The sequence below is a fragment of the Halichondria panicea genome, chromosome 16 (assembly GCF_963675165.1).
Source record: "Halichondria panicea chromosome 16, odHalPani1.1, whole genome shotgun sequence".
Classification (NCBI taxonomy): Eukaryota; Metazoa; Porifera; class Demospongiae; order Suberitida; family Halichondriidae; genus Halichondria; species Halichondria panicea.
The window spans coordinates 4,033,315-4,048,785 of NC_087392.1; the positions used below are offsets into that span (position 1 = coordinate 4,033,315).

Consider the following 15,471-nt stretch of genomic DNA (forward strand, 5'->3'; position numbering starts at 1 on the left):
AGCAGAATACAATGTACACCAGTGTGTGGCCAGTTTTGTGTATGTACAGTACGTATTGGTGTTTGTGGTCGTGCAGTGTTGTTTTTACTTTTCATCGCCCGTATCTGGAATCTAGAGTGTTTAAGTCTTTAATTGTAGCTCTTTGATGTGTAGCTTTATCTTTCGGTATGAAATCCATTGATTGGGTTTGTGTTTTTAATTCCTGTCTTTTCGATATACATGTAACTATATTGTAATATAGCTTCAAAAGTATACCTTTGAACTCTTAGGAATATTACAGTACCCTCATTGCTTACATTGACGATGACAGTGAAACCTGTCCATTGTGGTCACCCTCTGTAATGCAGTCTGGTTAATGTGGCCCAAAGTCTCCATAGCATCTACAATATAATGTGCAAGCATTATTATGCCTCGAGGCGTAGCCGCACAAGGGATGCAGTAAAGCTCTACTGTGTGTGTGTGTGTGTGTGTGTGTGTGTGTGTGTGCGCACGCGCGTGTGTATTCCAGCCGTAACTGCTCAACGGTTGCAATGCAATGAAAACTAACAGCTTCTATAGGCTTCTAGCCACGTTCTCTTGGATTTTGATTCGTGGATTTGTAGCAAACTAAAGCTTTATTTTCCAGTTATGAAATTTTACTTACAGTGAAGGCTGTTTCAGTCTCTTAAAAGAGCTGCAAAGCTGTACTGCCAGAGTGCAGCAGCCATTGCCGAACTTGAACCTATTGGCTATTGCGAATACACCCCTTTTTCTGCGCATGCGCATTCAATCCCACATGTATGCAGAGATCCTTAACAGAATATAATTTCTTCTGCTTTTCATGAGATCCTGGTAAGCCACGGAACACTACAATGCTACCATGTAGATTCATTGACAGGAAATGCAAAATTCTTCTACATTGTATATCATGCAGTTGCTTCTATTCTTGAAGATTATTCATCAAGCCGTCAGATTGACTTCTGAGCTCTTCTCCTGTGTGGAATTCATTGTCAACAATTGCAATCAATAGTAATAACGTAACATTATATACAAAGCAAACTATAATTACCTCTTCTATAACACTCTAATAGTTTTTCAGCGAAAGTAAAACATGGCGAGAGGCATTAGCACAGCGCAGCTTATAGCACTTGTTACACAGTTGTAAGGGTTGTTGAGACTCCTCATGAGTGCATTAAGATAATAATTATTGTACATCGTTAAAAATTATGATTACATGACAATTTTTTTTTGGACGACAGTGAGTTAAATGTTTGTGCTCTACAATTAGTATTTTCAGTTTCAGTTGACAAAGTGTACATACAGTTGGCAATTATTGCATACAAGCCAAAAATGTTATGTTTGACGATTATTAGTTGCAGGTGACAATATCATAATTACATGATTGATAATTATTCTCTAATAACAATCCTTTATTTAGTTGGCAATCTGTATTTGCGAGTCATAGAATTTTGTCCGATTTTAGTAGAGTATAGCATACACTGTACATGTATATACGTATCTATGCAGCTTATTGAGATGTACTTTTACAATAGAGATTCAACTGTTTATACATAGTTAGCCCTATAATCGTATGATGTGCTATTAGTGACTGGAGAGTGTACAGCAATTAATCCTGTATCACAAGTAGCCTTGCCATTGCTTGTTACTCGTGCTATTAATCCCATATTGCACTCTTAGCCATACTATTAATTAGAAGTGAGCTACAAAATAATATGTATTGTAAATGTAAATTAAACGACCTACATGTACACTGTATGTAATGTAAACTAGCGATGTACAACAATCTTTGTTATCTTGAAAACAATCTGATCGTCCTTCAGGTACTGAGTTTTCTTTCTAGGATTCCACTCTAACTCAGCATTGGGTATAAACTGTGTCATGGTTGCTAGCCTTGTGTTCTCTCGGCCATGGCAACCCACGTCACCCACATAGTGGCCCTGATCTTGGTACTGATTACAGATTTGTACTGTCAGAGTGAATTTTGCCGGAAACATTAGATTATTATCAAAATCACCCTTTGTGGAAAACACTTCCATTGAGAGATGTGTGCCCCTATTGCCATGGAGACCACACGGGTAGAATCGCAATATGAATCTGTACCCCTCAGGGTGCGTGTACATTGGTTTGCTGTCGTAGCTGTTATTAGTACGCTGTGTTTTGTGGTAATCAACTAGTGTCATGTTGAATGGGAGAATGCCACCATTGAAATGAAGCTGCTGTATTTGTTCAGTGTTTCTTTTGAAGAGCTGTCGCAGGTCTTCATCCTTTTGGAGCATCTGCTGTTTTAACATTTTTATCTGAATGTCTTTTTCTTGGCAGTGTTGCGTAAAGACGAATTTTTGCTCTTCGATTTTCTGTTCAAACCACATCTTTTGTTCCTCGACTCTCCCCTCAAGCTCCGTCCTTATCTTAGCCGTTATCTCTGCAGATTGTCTCTCCATCTCTTCTCTCAAATTTTTTATTACTCTGTCTAAAGTCATTCCATTCTGATACTTGTGCCTGTTTACTGCAGTAGCCGCTGTCAGTGCTAAATGTTTATGTATATTCTCTCTCATGTGACGATCATAGTCTTGTCTCAGATAGCTTGCCTTGCAGCCTACATTGGAAAACTCGCACTTCAGTTTCTCCATAGTGCACATTTTCATGTGGTCATCCAGCATCTCTCGATCGCAATGCACCCCACAGAGATTAGGGCACTCCAGGGGGTAATACTTGCACACGGGCCAGTGATCCTCAGTCACTGCTCGATACGTGGACTTGTGGTTACAATGGGTGCACGTGAAATCACGTTCGGGGCATTCCTCTCTCAAATGGTTAATTAGCATCCGTCTCTGAACTTTGATTTCGCACCCCTTTGAGCACTGGATCTCTGCGTATTCACACTCAAGCAAGTGTTCCTTTATGTTGTCTAATTTCCCCGTCCAATTGCAGCCGTTTTGTTTCTTAATGCATCGAACTTTGAGTGATGAAATAGCTTTCTGGTACTTGGCTTGTTGCACTGAGCTCCCCCCGACAGCTCCACAGCTTGGGCAAAGTTGCTTGCTGCGAGTTATAGCTTCTTGACACTTAGAACAAAATGTCTCCCCACAGCACACTGTAATGCTTGCTTCTTTAGCTACCAGCTTACATTGTTTGCAGATATAGAAGCTTGAGATCTTCTCCACAAAATCGCACTGGTAGCCATTACGTGCTGTTTCAGTCATTGCCTTGGTTTGCTTACAGTATAGCACTTGCTAGTTGTGTACTCTTACAGTATAGGAGCTGGTTATAATATGTTTTGGTTCAGGGAAGTAAGTACATGATCTGCTTCCAATTTTCACCAAATATATACAGTATTGTTAATTGTTTATTTTTTCCTTATATATATATAGCAGCTAGGGATATTTTCCTATAGCCATGCAAATATTGCAATTGCTAGAAACCATGCAGTGTAGCTATGATGCATGCATGCTCATGCTCATGAGGCAGCATCCTCTATATAGTTGGTCATTGATGCATATACTTGTGGGAATATTCATTTTGTTTGGAGTCCTAGCTCCTTTAGTAGCTAGTGGGTTGTGTGGGTGCTGTGTATATTTGGTTTAGGGTATTGCCATGCCAGGCACGGTAACAGCATATTAGGGCAAACGACAAATAACCGCCATTGTACATGTATATTCTCCTAAAAGTCATGTACATTATTGGATTCTCCATCAAAGACACAATTAATTTTATTCCTCTGCTTGCCCCAAAATAGAAAAATATTATATTTATGTACTGATGTACTTATATACTGACCGGACAAAATTGCGGTGATCAAGTTACATGTATTGAGACAATTAAAACACACAACATTGCATTGTGTTATTATTAGTTAACTTGTGATTGTGTTTGCCTGAAGTTAACACTCGCCTCCAGTTCTTGATAGTCTTGTCTGTGAGGGTATCTCTCATAATTGAACAGCGGCCAAATGCAGCTGCTTATCCACTGTGCGTGAGTGCGTGCGTGCGTGTGTGAGTGCGTGCGTGCGTGCGTGTGTGCGTGCGTGCGTGAGTGAGTGCGTGAGTGCGTGTGTGAGTGCGTGCGTGTGTGTGTGCGTGTATAAGTAACCGCGCCAAACTGTTAAATTATTCCGGCAAGTACTGCCTAAATAGGCAAGCCCATGCAAATAGCTGCTAATTGTGCACCTTTTATTATTGGAGGCTGGTTTTATAGCGAGTAAGCAGTTGTAAGACTTTAGCTTGCTGCAGTGCTATACAGTACGTATATACACAGTGGCGTGGCCAGGGGGTGGAAAGGGGGCCCTTTTTTGGATCTCTATACTACTTAGCTCAGGTTAGTGTATCTGATTATCTTGCTGAGCACCCCCTTTTCCTCCGAATCTTACTGCAGTTAGCTAGCTAGTATAGGCAAGTAAAACGATTTAGTCCTTAAACTGTGAGCTATTCTGGTCTAAATCTATAGACTAGTTCTTGTTCTTACTTCTTCTTTTTAGCTCCGATTTAGAAACAACACCTACACAAGCACAAACACCAAATAGCCAATACTTTTTTAGAAAATAAACAATTTATGCCCAAAATAAATCACTCAGATCTAAGCACACCATAATAATAATTATATTGTCGTAGCAAATGACTAATAATTGCGATGTTTTGACGTTTGTAACATAAGTCATGGACAATCAGAGTGAGCAAAAAAGGAGAGGCCTAATTTAATAAACGGTCCATGATTTTGTTCAGAAAATGGACAATATGTACAATATGCATGTACTGTACAATATGCATGTACTGTACAATATGCATGTACTGTATGGCTTACCTGGAAGAGTGTAATCATTATAGTCCCACTCAGCATAACCCTCATGTATGTGTCGTCAAAACAATGCAGCACATTCTTATTAATCAGTGGTACTATAAAGTAGAGTAGAGCAGCCACCACACTCAATCCACCAAACAGTGTGAACAGTATACTGTAACCAATCAGCTGGAAATTGCTAGCTTAGGATAATCGTTGCAACTTAGTGAAATGTTTGTGTGTGGTTACTGTGGCTATGATGTATACATGTTCCTACTTACAGTGCATGTCTTTTTTGGTAAACACTAGTCTCGAATACCTGCCTCAACCTAAAAGCTTCAAACTCACATTGAGGTTTGGTTCAAGTGTGTCCAGGAATTTCTTGGACATTTAATTGACCACAAGTGGGTGTGAAACATGAACAAAATTATAGTCTACATGAATATCATTATAGCTAACCGCCACGGCAGCATGGATTGTTACTAGTAGAAAGAATTAGCCCCTGACAGAAGGCGACGTAGGAAAATTTATGGAGAGAGTTGTAAGGATGTGATACTAGAACTCTCCAGACTAGCAACAGGACTTTTGGAACACCTTGTCGAAATTAACAGCCTAAATGCTCATTTATGTGAATGTGACCGTCGACCATGGTTTCATGGCCCTCTAGCTCTGTGCAATGATGGCTTCAAGCTCAGTGTTTTTCTCGTAGGCTTTCAACTCCTAGCCTTAATTGATACACTGTCTGATATAGTCCCTAACATGCGGTGGCTTGTGGCTTTATCACTATGCTTGTGGGCGTGTAGCCCACTTGACTTTGCTGACTGGGCAGAACAAAGTTCATATGTGAGTTTGACCAGACTCAAGCTTTTAGGTTGAGGCGGGTATTCGAGACTAGGTAAACACTGAAACTGTTTCTATGTACGTGTATATCATTATTATGCCTCAGTGTGCGCATGCGCAAGCAAGGTATACGGTAGTGTGTTTGTGCATGTGTGTGTGTGTAGACTGCTACAGCTGCTCAAGGATCAACGAAATGCAAGTAAAATTTTCTATATAGGTTTCTAGTAACGTTTTCTTCATGAAAATAATGCTTTGTTTTCTAGTTTTGCTTTCTTGGAATGCCATTGCAGCCTTTTCAGAAGAGTGCATAGCGAAACTTTCCCATGCATGGAGTATTTTCTACTCTACTTAGTAGTTTGCTCTGCACTAGAACGCCAGCTATTAGCTGCAAGAGTGAGAAGAGAGCTGCAAGGCTCTACTGATGAAGCAGCCATTACATTTCGACTGTGGCATCATTTTTAGCAATCATGGACAACCGTTTCCCACTCTTTGAGTTTCCTTGCATACAGAAATGTTCATTATGATAATTATCCTGTTATGTAGCTTTGACACAATGACATCCACTGAGGCATCAGCACCCACGGTGCTTTCATATGCTAAGCTTTTATGTATACCACCCTCTGACAAATAGGATACCACACAGTGCATTATGTGCACTGCATTCTTGTACTTGAGGTTGGCTATCAAGTGCAGTAGTGTCAGTATGTACGATGGAACTGCTCCTATCCATAGTGTCGCAAATAGTGCAAGAAACGCATTGTGAAACGGTTTTAAATCATCGCTGCAAAGGTATAGAAACATATGAAAGTGACTGTGTTGCAGTAAAAGTCCTAATAGAATGTCAGGCATATAATTATACCAACAGAGGTGGCCTGCTAACACATTAGTACTTACATGCATGTATAGCAGCCATGTATTTAACCAGTTATATATAGGGGACATGCAGGTTACTCCATTATAGTATTATGAGCAACAACATTGTATATTAGTTTAGCTTACTCGCATGTAGCTGCTTGTACTTGTCTGTACTGTAACCACCCTCCTACTGTCAGAGTGATCCAACCAATAGAAGAAGCAGCAAGGAGGCAAAACCGTATCTGCAGACATTTAAGCTCACAGTGACACTATTGTCAAATATATAAATCTGATACTGTATAGCACAAAACTTACACGTTATTGTAGCAGTTCTATAGGAAATTAAGCGTGCAACTTATCTGAATGGATTTTACGTCTCAGTAGGTTGGTTGTGCATGCTCCTCTATAGATTATACACAGCACCAGCTTATTTCATTTACATATAACGTACTATTGCAGAACAGATATCTTTTTCCATCTTGATTGAAAATCTCTCACTGTCTAGAAGTACAATTGTACATTACACAAGTTAAGCTATTAATTTCAACTTTTTTCTGTCTCTAATAACTTTGTAGGCAATGTATGTATACATTGTGCATGTACCGTGCGTACGTTTAGATGCAAAGTACGTACATGTTGAAACTGTAGAATAATGCTAACAAAACAATCAACACTGCAACTGAATTAACTACATGTACGTGTAGATTCCTAGTTGACATTACGTCATTGTTTTGAAATTCATAAAAACTGATGTGATATACATAATGGAGATGATTGCTGCATCAGAGTATCAATTTTGGCTCTCTTGGAATATAAAAAGTGATATAATCTCTGTGACAAAAATTGGTGACTATCTGAAGTTAACACTCTCCTCCAGTACTTGATAGTCTTGTCTGTGTGGGTGTATCTCATAGTTGAACAGTGGCCAAATGCAGCTGCTTATCCACTGTATGTGCGTGCGTGTGTGCGTGTCTATATGTACACTGCATGTATGGCTTACCTGGAAGAGTGTAATCATTATGGTCCCACTCAGCATAACCCTCATGTATGTGTCGTCAAAACAATGCAGGAAATTTATAATCGGTGGTGGTACTATAAAGTAGAGTAGAGCAGCCACCACACTCAATCCACCAAACAGTGTGAACAGTATACTGTAACCAATCAGCTGGAATTTTCTAGCTTAGGAGCGTCATCTGATACTCACTGAATAAACTATCTACATGCTTGTATAATTATGCTTAGCAAACACTGAAACTGTTTTGTTTTTGTTAGTGTCCCAAGTTTCAACATGTGTACTTAGTAAACACTTAAAGTACTGTACGTATACCACCCTCTGACAAGTAGGATACCACACAGTGCATTATGTGCACTGCATTCTTGTACTTGAGGTTGGCTATCAAGTGCAGTAGTGTCAGTATGTACGATAGAACTGCTCCTATCCATAGTATCGCAAACGGTGCGAGAAACCAATTGTGAAACGGTTTTAAATCATCGCTGCAAAGGTATAGAAACATATGAAAGTGACTGTGTTGCAGTAAAAGTCCTAATAGAATGTCAGGCATATAATTATACCAACAGAGGTGGCCTGCTAACACATTAGTACTTACATGCATGTATAGCAGCCATGTATTTAACCAGTTATATATACAGAGGGTGACATTGTATAGGGGACATGCAGGTTACTCCATTATAGTATTATGAGCAACGACATTGTGTATTAGTTTAGCTTACTCGCATGTAGCTGCTTGTACTTGTCTGTACTGTAACCACCCTCCTACTGTCAGAGTGATCCAACCAATAGAAGAAGCAGCAAGGAGGCAAAACCGTATCTGCAGACATTTAAGCTCACAGTGACACTATTGTCAAATATATAAATCTGATACTGTATAGCACAAAACTTACACGTTATTGTAGCAGTTCTATAGGAAATTAAGCGTGCAACTTATCTGAATGGATTTTACGTCTCAGTAGGTTGGTTGTGCATGCTCCTCTATAGATTATACACAGCACCAGCTTATTTCATTTACATATAACGTACTATTGCAGAACAGATATCTTTTTCCATCTTGATTGAAAATCTCTCACTGTCTAGAAGTACAATTGTACATTACACAAGTTAAGCTATTAATTTCAACTTTTTTCTGTCTCTAATAACTTTGTAGGCAATGTATGTATACATTGTGCATGTACCGTGCGTACGTTTAGATGCAAAGTACGTACATGTTGAAACTGTAGAATAATGCTAACAAAACAATCAACACTGCAACTGAATTAACTACATGTACGTGTAGATTCCTAGTTGACATTACGTCATTGTTTTGAAATTCATAAAAACTGATGTGATATACATAATGGAGATGATTGCTGCATCAGAGTATCAATTTTGGCTCTCTTGGAATATAAAAAGTGATATAATCTCTGTGACAAAAATTGGTGACTATCTGAAGTTAACACTCTCCTCCAGTACTTGATAGTCTTGTCTGTGTGGGTGTATCTCATAGTTGAACAGTGGCCAAATGCAGCTGCTTATCCACTGTATGTGCGTGCGTGTGTGCGTATCTATATGTACACTGCATGTATGGCTTACCTGGAAGAGTGTAATCATTATGGTCCCACTCAGCATAACCCTCATGTATGTGTCGTCAAAACAATGCAGGAAATTTATAATCGGTGGTGGTACTATAAAGTAGAGCAGAGCAGCCACCACACTCAATCCACCAAACAGTGTGAACAGTATACTGTAACCAATCAGCTGGAATTTTCTAGCTTAGGAGCGTCATCTGATACTCACTGAATAAACTATCTACATGCTTGTATAATTATGCTTAGCAAACACTGAAACTGTTTTGTTTTTGTTAGTGTCCCAAGTTTCAACATGTGTACTTAGTAAACACTTAAAGTACTGTACGTATACCACCCTCTGACAAGTAGGATACCACACAGTGCATTATGTGCACTGCATTCTTGTACTTGAGGTTGGCTATCAAGTGCAGTAGTGTCAGTATGTACGATAGAACTGCTCCTATCCATAGTATCGCAAACGGTGCGAGAAACCAATTGTGAAACGGTTTAAAATAATCGCTGCAAAGGTATAGAAACATATAAAAGTGACTGTGTTACAGTAAAAGTCCTAATAGAATGTCAGGCATATAATTATACCAACAGAGGTGGCCTGCTAACACATTAGTACTTACATGCATGTATAGCAGCCATGTATTTAACCAGTTATATATACAGAGGGTGACATTGTATAGGGGACATGCAGGTTACTCCATTATAGTATTATGAGCAACGACATTGTGTATTAGTTTAGCTTACTTGCATGTAGCTGCTTGTACTTGTCTGTACTGTAACCACCCTCCTACTGTCAGAGTGATCCAACCAATAGAAGAAGCGACAAGGAGGCTGAACCGTATCTACATGCATTTTAACACAGTTTATGCAATCCGACCTACTAGTTAACGTATATATATATTTATGTAGTACGTAACACTGATGTGCGTAGTCGGAAACTTCCACTGTTTTAGCACACACACTTACATCAAATGTTCATTAGCACTGCTTTTACTTTAGTACGGATCGATGTACAGTGGAACCTCTGTTAACAACCACAAAAGCCAGGCACCCAGGTCCCAAATGAACAGTTTGTGTACAAAACAACCCTTCAACAAAGGCCACCTCTGTATAAAGGCCAAAACATTGTTCCCCAATGGTGTCTGTTATAGAGGGGTTCCACTGTAGTCTTAATAATGCGTGCTGTACAACACCATGCAGCTTATTTCATGTATTTCATGTAACATACTATTGCAGAACAGATATCTCTTCCCCTCATCTTGACTGAAATCTCTCACTGACTAGTACATGTAGCTATTGTACAATACATTAGTTAAGCTATTAATTTTTCAGCCTGTTTCTTTATATATCGTTATGATAAATAGGCAGTGCACAGAATATGGGGTGCCGTTTGTGTCAAAATGCTAATTTTATCAACTTATGCAGAAGTACACTGACTTATACACAAGTACACTGACTTATGCAGAAGTACACTGACTTATACACAAGTGCACAGACTTATACACAAGTGTCTATAGAACAACCATGTGCAAAGGGTTAAAGGTTAAAGGTTAAATTAATTCAGCACGTGCACTTGTGTATAAGTCAGTGTACTTGTGTATAAGTCAGCATACTTGTGTATAAGTCAGTGTACTTCTGCATAAGTCAGTGTACTTGTGGTATAAGTCGGTGTACTTGTGTATAAGTCAGTGTACTTGTGTATAAGTCTGTGCACTTGTGTATAAGTCAGTGCACTTCTGCATAAGTCAGTGTACTTGTGTATAAGTCAGTGTACTTGTGGTATAAATCAGTGCACTTCTGCATAAGTCAGTGCACTTGTGTATAAGTCGGTGCACTTCTGCATAAGTCAGTGTACTTGTGGTATAAGTCAGTGTACTTGTGTATAAGTCAGTGTACTTGTGTATAAGTCAGTGTACTTGTGTATAAGTCAGTGCACTTGTGGTATAAGTCGGTGCACTTGTGTATAAGTCAGTGTACTTCTGCATAAGTGGATAAAATTAGCATTTTGACACAAACGGCACCCCATACCAGAACGCGTACATGTGCATGTACGTAGTTTGGTTATATAGTCATATTGAAACTATAGAGAATACTCAAACAAAACAATCAACACATGATAATTATAATCCCTACTGGTTGACATTATACATCATTACCCGAGGCGTGCGTGGGCGGCCACAGGTATAGTACTTTGGTTTGTTTGTGATGTGAGTCTACTCACCTGGATGCCATAGCATTGCGTTTACAGTATGGATAGCCTCCTCACAACAAGTTGTTAGTTTTAAACGTGGCAGATTTCGATGTTAAAGCTTCGTTGTCGTATAAAAGCGAGCAAAAGCTAAGAAGCTTGAACTTGCACGAAGCTACTAACTACACGCGGCCTTTATTCGAGGTACCCTACGTATTTACAGCTGAAGTGATCCATACCAGGAACAATGGAAAAGGGTCACTACAATAGAAAGCTAGAATTGTGACTGGTTTGTTGTCTCTGTTAGCTGACTCTAGGATCCTCCAGGAGCCATACTTCTCTGAGACTCCAGGCTTCTTTGCTTTGATCCTGGTCCACAGTGCATAATTATATTATGACTATATGTACCACTAAAACTTTGTTCTCGAATGTTTCAGCATGCCTTCAGTCTGGTTGCTCTTGAGTTGCTGTGCTAGACAGCTCAGTCATGAATACGTAACTGCATGCACTGCATTATATCACTCTTCTGGGGTTTCATGTCATTAGCCGAGGGTTTTCACTTTAGTGCTCTAGTTGCTTTTATAAATTGCAATGGAAATGACATCATGGAATGGGGTAATGAGATAAAAGAATATGGTGTACATGCATATAATGTCTGTGATATGAGTGCATAGTTATCTGAAGTTAGTGCTCTCTTCCAGTTCTTGGTAGTCTATTCTGTGAGGGTGTCTCTCATAGTTGAACAGTGGCCAAATGAAGCTGCTTATCCACTGTGTGTGTGTGTGTGTGTGTGTGTTGGAGGGGTTGAAACAAAAAAAGAATAAATTGTGAGGAACTGCCTTATCCGACCGTAGAATTGGGTAACCACCTCTCCTATTTCTATAAATGCACTTACAAATTAAACTGCTTATGAGACATGAATAGCTACAGGAATACCCACTATAGTTAATTTTTAAGTTGGTAAGCTAGCTAGCTATTATTTATATTCATGCTTCTAACTATATTATTATAATTGATACAGTAATGTTTGTCTACTGTGTGCTTTACCTTCAGTTCTTGTGGTCTAGTCTTTACTTGAATTGTGTTTTTTGAGTCTAATCTGTTGGTTTTTAATACTCTCAGGGGAGGGAGGGGGGTTTGGGTAATTATGTAGATGTAGTAATTGATAGGATTTGACCTGCTGTGTCTTTCTTTGGAGGGTGTGCTTCTTTTTTTTTTTTTTTTTATTATTTTTAAATTAGAAAAATGCTGTCTGCGGCTTCGCCTTTTCACATAATTATAACAATGGTTAGAAGTGGTGTAAAGTATGCTCATAACTAGCTATTCCACATGTATATTACTGGGGATGACCATCCTGATCTAATTTTAAGGTGGTATATGCCAACAATTAAGGTAGATATTGATAGCAGACAACACAAAACAGAGAACATGCAGATAGAAACAAAAAGCAAACAGATGTTCGGCCTGGAGAGCCGAGAATGATGGGTTAAAGAGTCTTTTAATGGTGCACCAACTCTCCCCATTCATCTGTTGCATTCAGTCACATACACATGCAACTACAGTGCTATATATAGTTATTGTACATCTATTCACATTGGGGCCATGCTGAATAATTATTGTAAAGCTGTAAAACGTTGAGGTCAAGCTGACATGAATTATAAGACTTATCTTCTTATCTTCTAACTTGGACTTGATATTGCATGGTTGCTGTGATACTTCAAGTTGGCTTTTAAAAGAAAACTTCTGAGGGGGGCTTAGGTATAAAGTACAACCCTGTATTGTCTGGGTCAGGTTTTGTGGTACATGTAGTTGATAGTGGGGTTGGGGAATGTGGGTTCTTCTATGTGGTTAAACTGAAGCAAGCATACAACAAACATTAACCTCAAATCTTGGTTCTCAGAATTAGCAACAGGCATTAGTCAAGATAGTAGTGTGTGTGTGTGTGTGTGTGTGTGTGTGTGTGTGTGTGTGTGTGTGTGTGTGTGTGTGTGTGTGTGTGTGTGTGTGTGTGTGTGTGTGTGTGTGTGTGTGTGTGTGTGTGTGTGTGTGTGTGTGTGTGTGTGTGTGTGTGTGTGTGTGTGTGTGTGTGTGTGTGTGTGTGTGTGTGTGTGTGTGTGTGTGTGTGTGTGTGTGTGTGTGTGTGTGTGTGTGTGTGTGTGTGTGTGTGTGTGTGTGTGTGTGTGTGTGTGTGTGTGTGTGTGTGTGTGTGTGTGTGTGTGTGTGTGTGTGTGTGTGTGTGCGTGCGTGCGTGCGTGCGTGCGTGCGTGCGTGCGTGCGTGCGTGCGTGCGTGCGTGCGTGCGTGCGTGCGTGCGTGCGTGCGTGCGTGCGTGCGTGCGTGCGTGCGTGCGTGCGTGCGTGCGTGCGTGCGTGCGTGCGTGCGTGCGTGCGTGCGTGCGTGCGTGCGTGCGTGCGTGCGTGCGTGTGTGTGTTTTATTCCAAACACTTTTTTCAAATATTCAGCTACAAAACTATTGATTGTTTTGAGGATTTAGTATGTGTTACATGTACTTTATTTATTCTGTGCATTGTTGTCTGTGCATGTTATCTGCACAACGTGATACATTTATATTAGAGGTTTAACTGTAACAGTACATGTATGTGTGCCGTGTGACAGCAAATTTAGTTTAAATGCTTGGGCTTTCAAAAAATAAAATACGACGCATATCGAGCCTTGACTTGGCTGTACCTGAAATATTAGTGTGAACACAGTTCCCCCCAGCGCCAACTTCATGGACTCCAGATCCATCCTGAGAATATTCTGACTGATGTCTCCCCCTAAAATGTACGCCACACCCACGAATATACCAGCCCCTCCGGCAGCTATGAACAGTATGTAGTAGGCCATCATCTATATCCGTTGTTAGGGAAGTTTATATTGATAGTTATAGTTGTGTCAAAACAGCTATACATGGTGGCACTGAAAGTTGTCTTTTATTGTTGCTGAAAGCACACTTACTGTATATACATGTATAATTATATATATATACTGTGAAAACCTGCTTTATAAAAATAATTGTCACCGTTGAGATCAGAGCTAGGCAGCTAGTAATATTGTGGTGCAGATTTGGGTATGTGTGCCTGGTTATAATTATTACAAAGGGGTATCCAGCTTATAGGGACCAGCTACATATAGGTTATATACACAGGCTAATTTCACTGTATAATGAGACTCGATCAGTTTATCATGTGCAGTAACCATGCAACAACAGTGAAACCTTTTGTTTCAACTGTATAATAGGATACAATGCTGTGTATGATGTGAGCTCTGTTCTTGCTCCTGTACTGATAGATGATGTGTGTTAGAGTCAGTAGACCGTAGGGGACTGCTCCAACCAGTAGCAGTACATAGGGGAGAGTGAAGGCGCTCTGAATAACCACTAGTTTCCCATTGCTGTAAGTGTGTGTGGGTGCATGAGTGGGTATGAGTGTGTTTATATACGTGCATGCATACGTGTGCTTGCTTGTACAAAGGCGTCAAAATTAGCCGTTTAGTAACTGCAGTAATTGTCTATCAGTAAGGATGTGCACCTGTATACATGTGGCTTCAATGTTATCACAAGTACAGCTACATATGTATAGTGAATCCTCTTATTCCACTGTAGAGTATTGTCTTTCATAGTTTCCGTACACTATTGTTAATGCACTGCATGTCCTTTATGGGGAGAAACTTAATGCATTGTCCTTATTGGGAGTGTCCTTTACCAGAGGTTCCACTGCTAGCTAGCTATGTAACTTACTCATCAGCATTCTTCTCTATGTTCTGATAGATCCTGACCACTCCCACTAATGTAACGACCCAGCTGACCACTGAGAGACCTAGCATCACCAGTCGAACCTGTGTGGGTAGTATAGAGTGATCTCATTGACTTGCTCTGCACACTGTAAAAACTATAGCATGCTGAGTACACTAAAACACTAAAAAGTGTGCAATACACGACGGCCTATGATATGCACAGACACACTGTGGCAGACACACTGTGGAACTAGCTACATTCATGTATATATAATTATAGCTTACTATAACAGAAGCAACATCTTTTCTCCTTGAGTTGTCCATAATAATTATATGCTTTGAAAGTCTTGGCTCAAAATTTTATCCTAGCTGCATTGTAACTAGCTGTAACCATGCAGATGCTGCTTTTATACTATGTGCAGGATGCTTTATATGTGCAGGATGCTTTTGTCTTGACTTGACAACATAGCCATCATATTTGGTATTGCAGTTTGCAGGGGAAAGTTA

The 15,471-nt window shown here is 39.8% G+C and overlaps 2 protein-coding genes across 5 annotated transcripts in view; one reads left to right on the forward strand and one right to left on the reverse strand.

Annotated features, from left to right (window-relative positions):
* The window catches only part of LOC135350455 (centrosomal protein of 162 kDa-like), a 39,261-nt gene that overhangs the window by 4,881 nt on the left and 18,909 nt on the right, over nucleotides 1-15,471 (forward strand). The window lies entirely within an intron of this gene.
* LOC135350459 (TNF receptor-associated factor 5-like) lies at nucleotides 54-15,449 on the reverse strand. 3 transcript variants are annotated; one of them, XM_064549255.1, is made up of 13 exons: nucleotides 10,271-10,500; nucleotides 9,787-9,884; nucleotides 9,405-9,549; nucleotides 9,056-9,220; nucleotides 8,507-9,001; nucleotides 8,200-8,297; nucleotides 7,818-7,962; nucleotides 7,469-7,633; nucleotides 6,920-7,414; nucleotides 6,613-6,710; nucleotides 6,250-6,394; nucleotides 4,798-4,962; nucleotides 54-3,966 (listed from the first exon to the last, which is right to left on the reverse strand). In XM_064549255.1, the coding sequence occupies exon 13, from the start codon at nucleotides 3,201-3,203 to the stop codon at nucleotides 1,767-1,769; it is 1,437 nt and encodes a 478-aa protein (XP_064405325.1). In that variant the 5' UTR covers nucleotides 3,204-3,966; nucleotides 4,798-4,962; nucleotides 6,250-6,394; nucleotides 6,613-6,710; nucleotides 6,920-7,414; nucleotides 7,469-7,633; nucleotides 7,818-7,962; nucleotides 8,200-8,297; nucleotides 8,507-9,001; nucleotides 9,056-9,220; nucleotides 9,405-9,549; nucleotides 9,787-9,884; nucleotides 10,271-10,500; the 3' UTR covers nucleotides 54-1,766. The 3 variants fall into 3 exon arrangements, with proteins under 3 accessions (XP_064405325.1, XP_064405324.1, XP_064405326.1); XM_064549254.1 differs by having other exon boundaries at nucleotides 9,056-9,549; nucleotides 10,271-10,501; XM_064549256.1 differs by lacking the exons at nucleotides 54-3,966; nucleotides 4,798-4,962; nucleotides 6,250-6,394; nucleotides 6,613-6,710 and adding exons at nucleotides 13,918-14,079; nucleotides 14,475-14,622; nucleotides 14,969-15,066; nucleotides 15,250-15,449 and having other exon boundaries at nucleotides 7,101-7,414; nucleotides 9,056-9,549; nucleotides 10,271-12,000.

Coding starts and splice junctions, on each gene's coding strand:
- LOC135350459 (XM_064549254.1), bottom strand. CDS start 3,203: ATGACTGAAACAGCACGTAATGGCTACCAGTGCGATTTTGTGGAGAAG.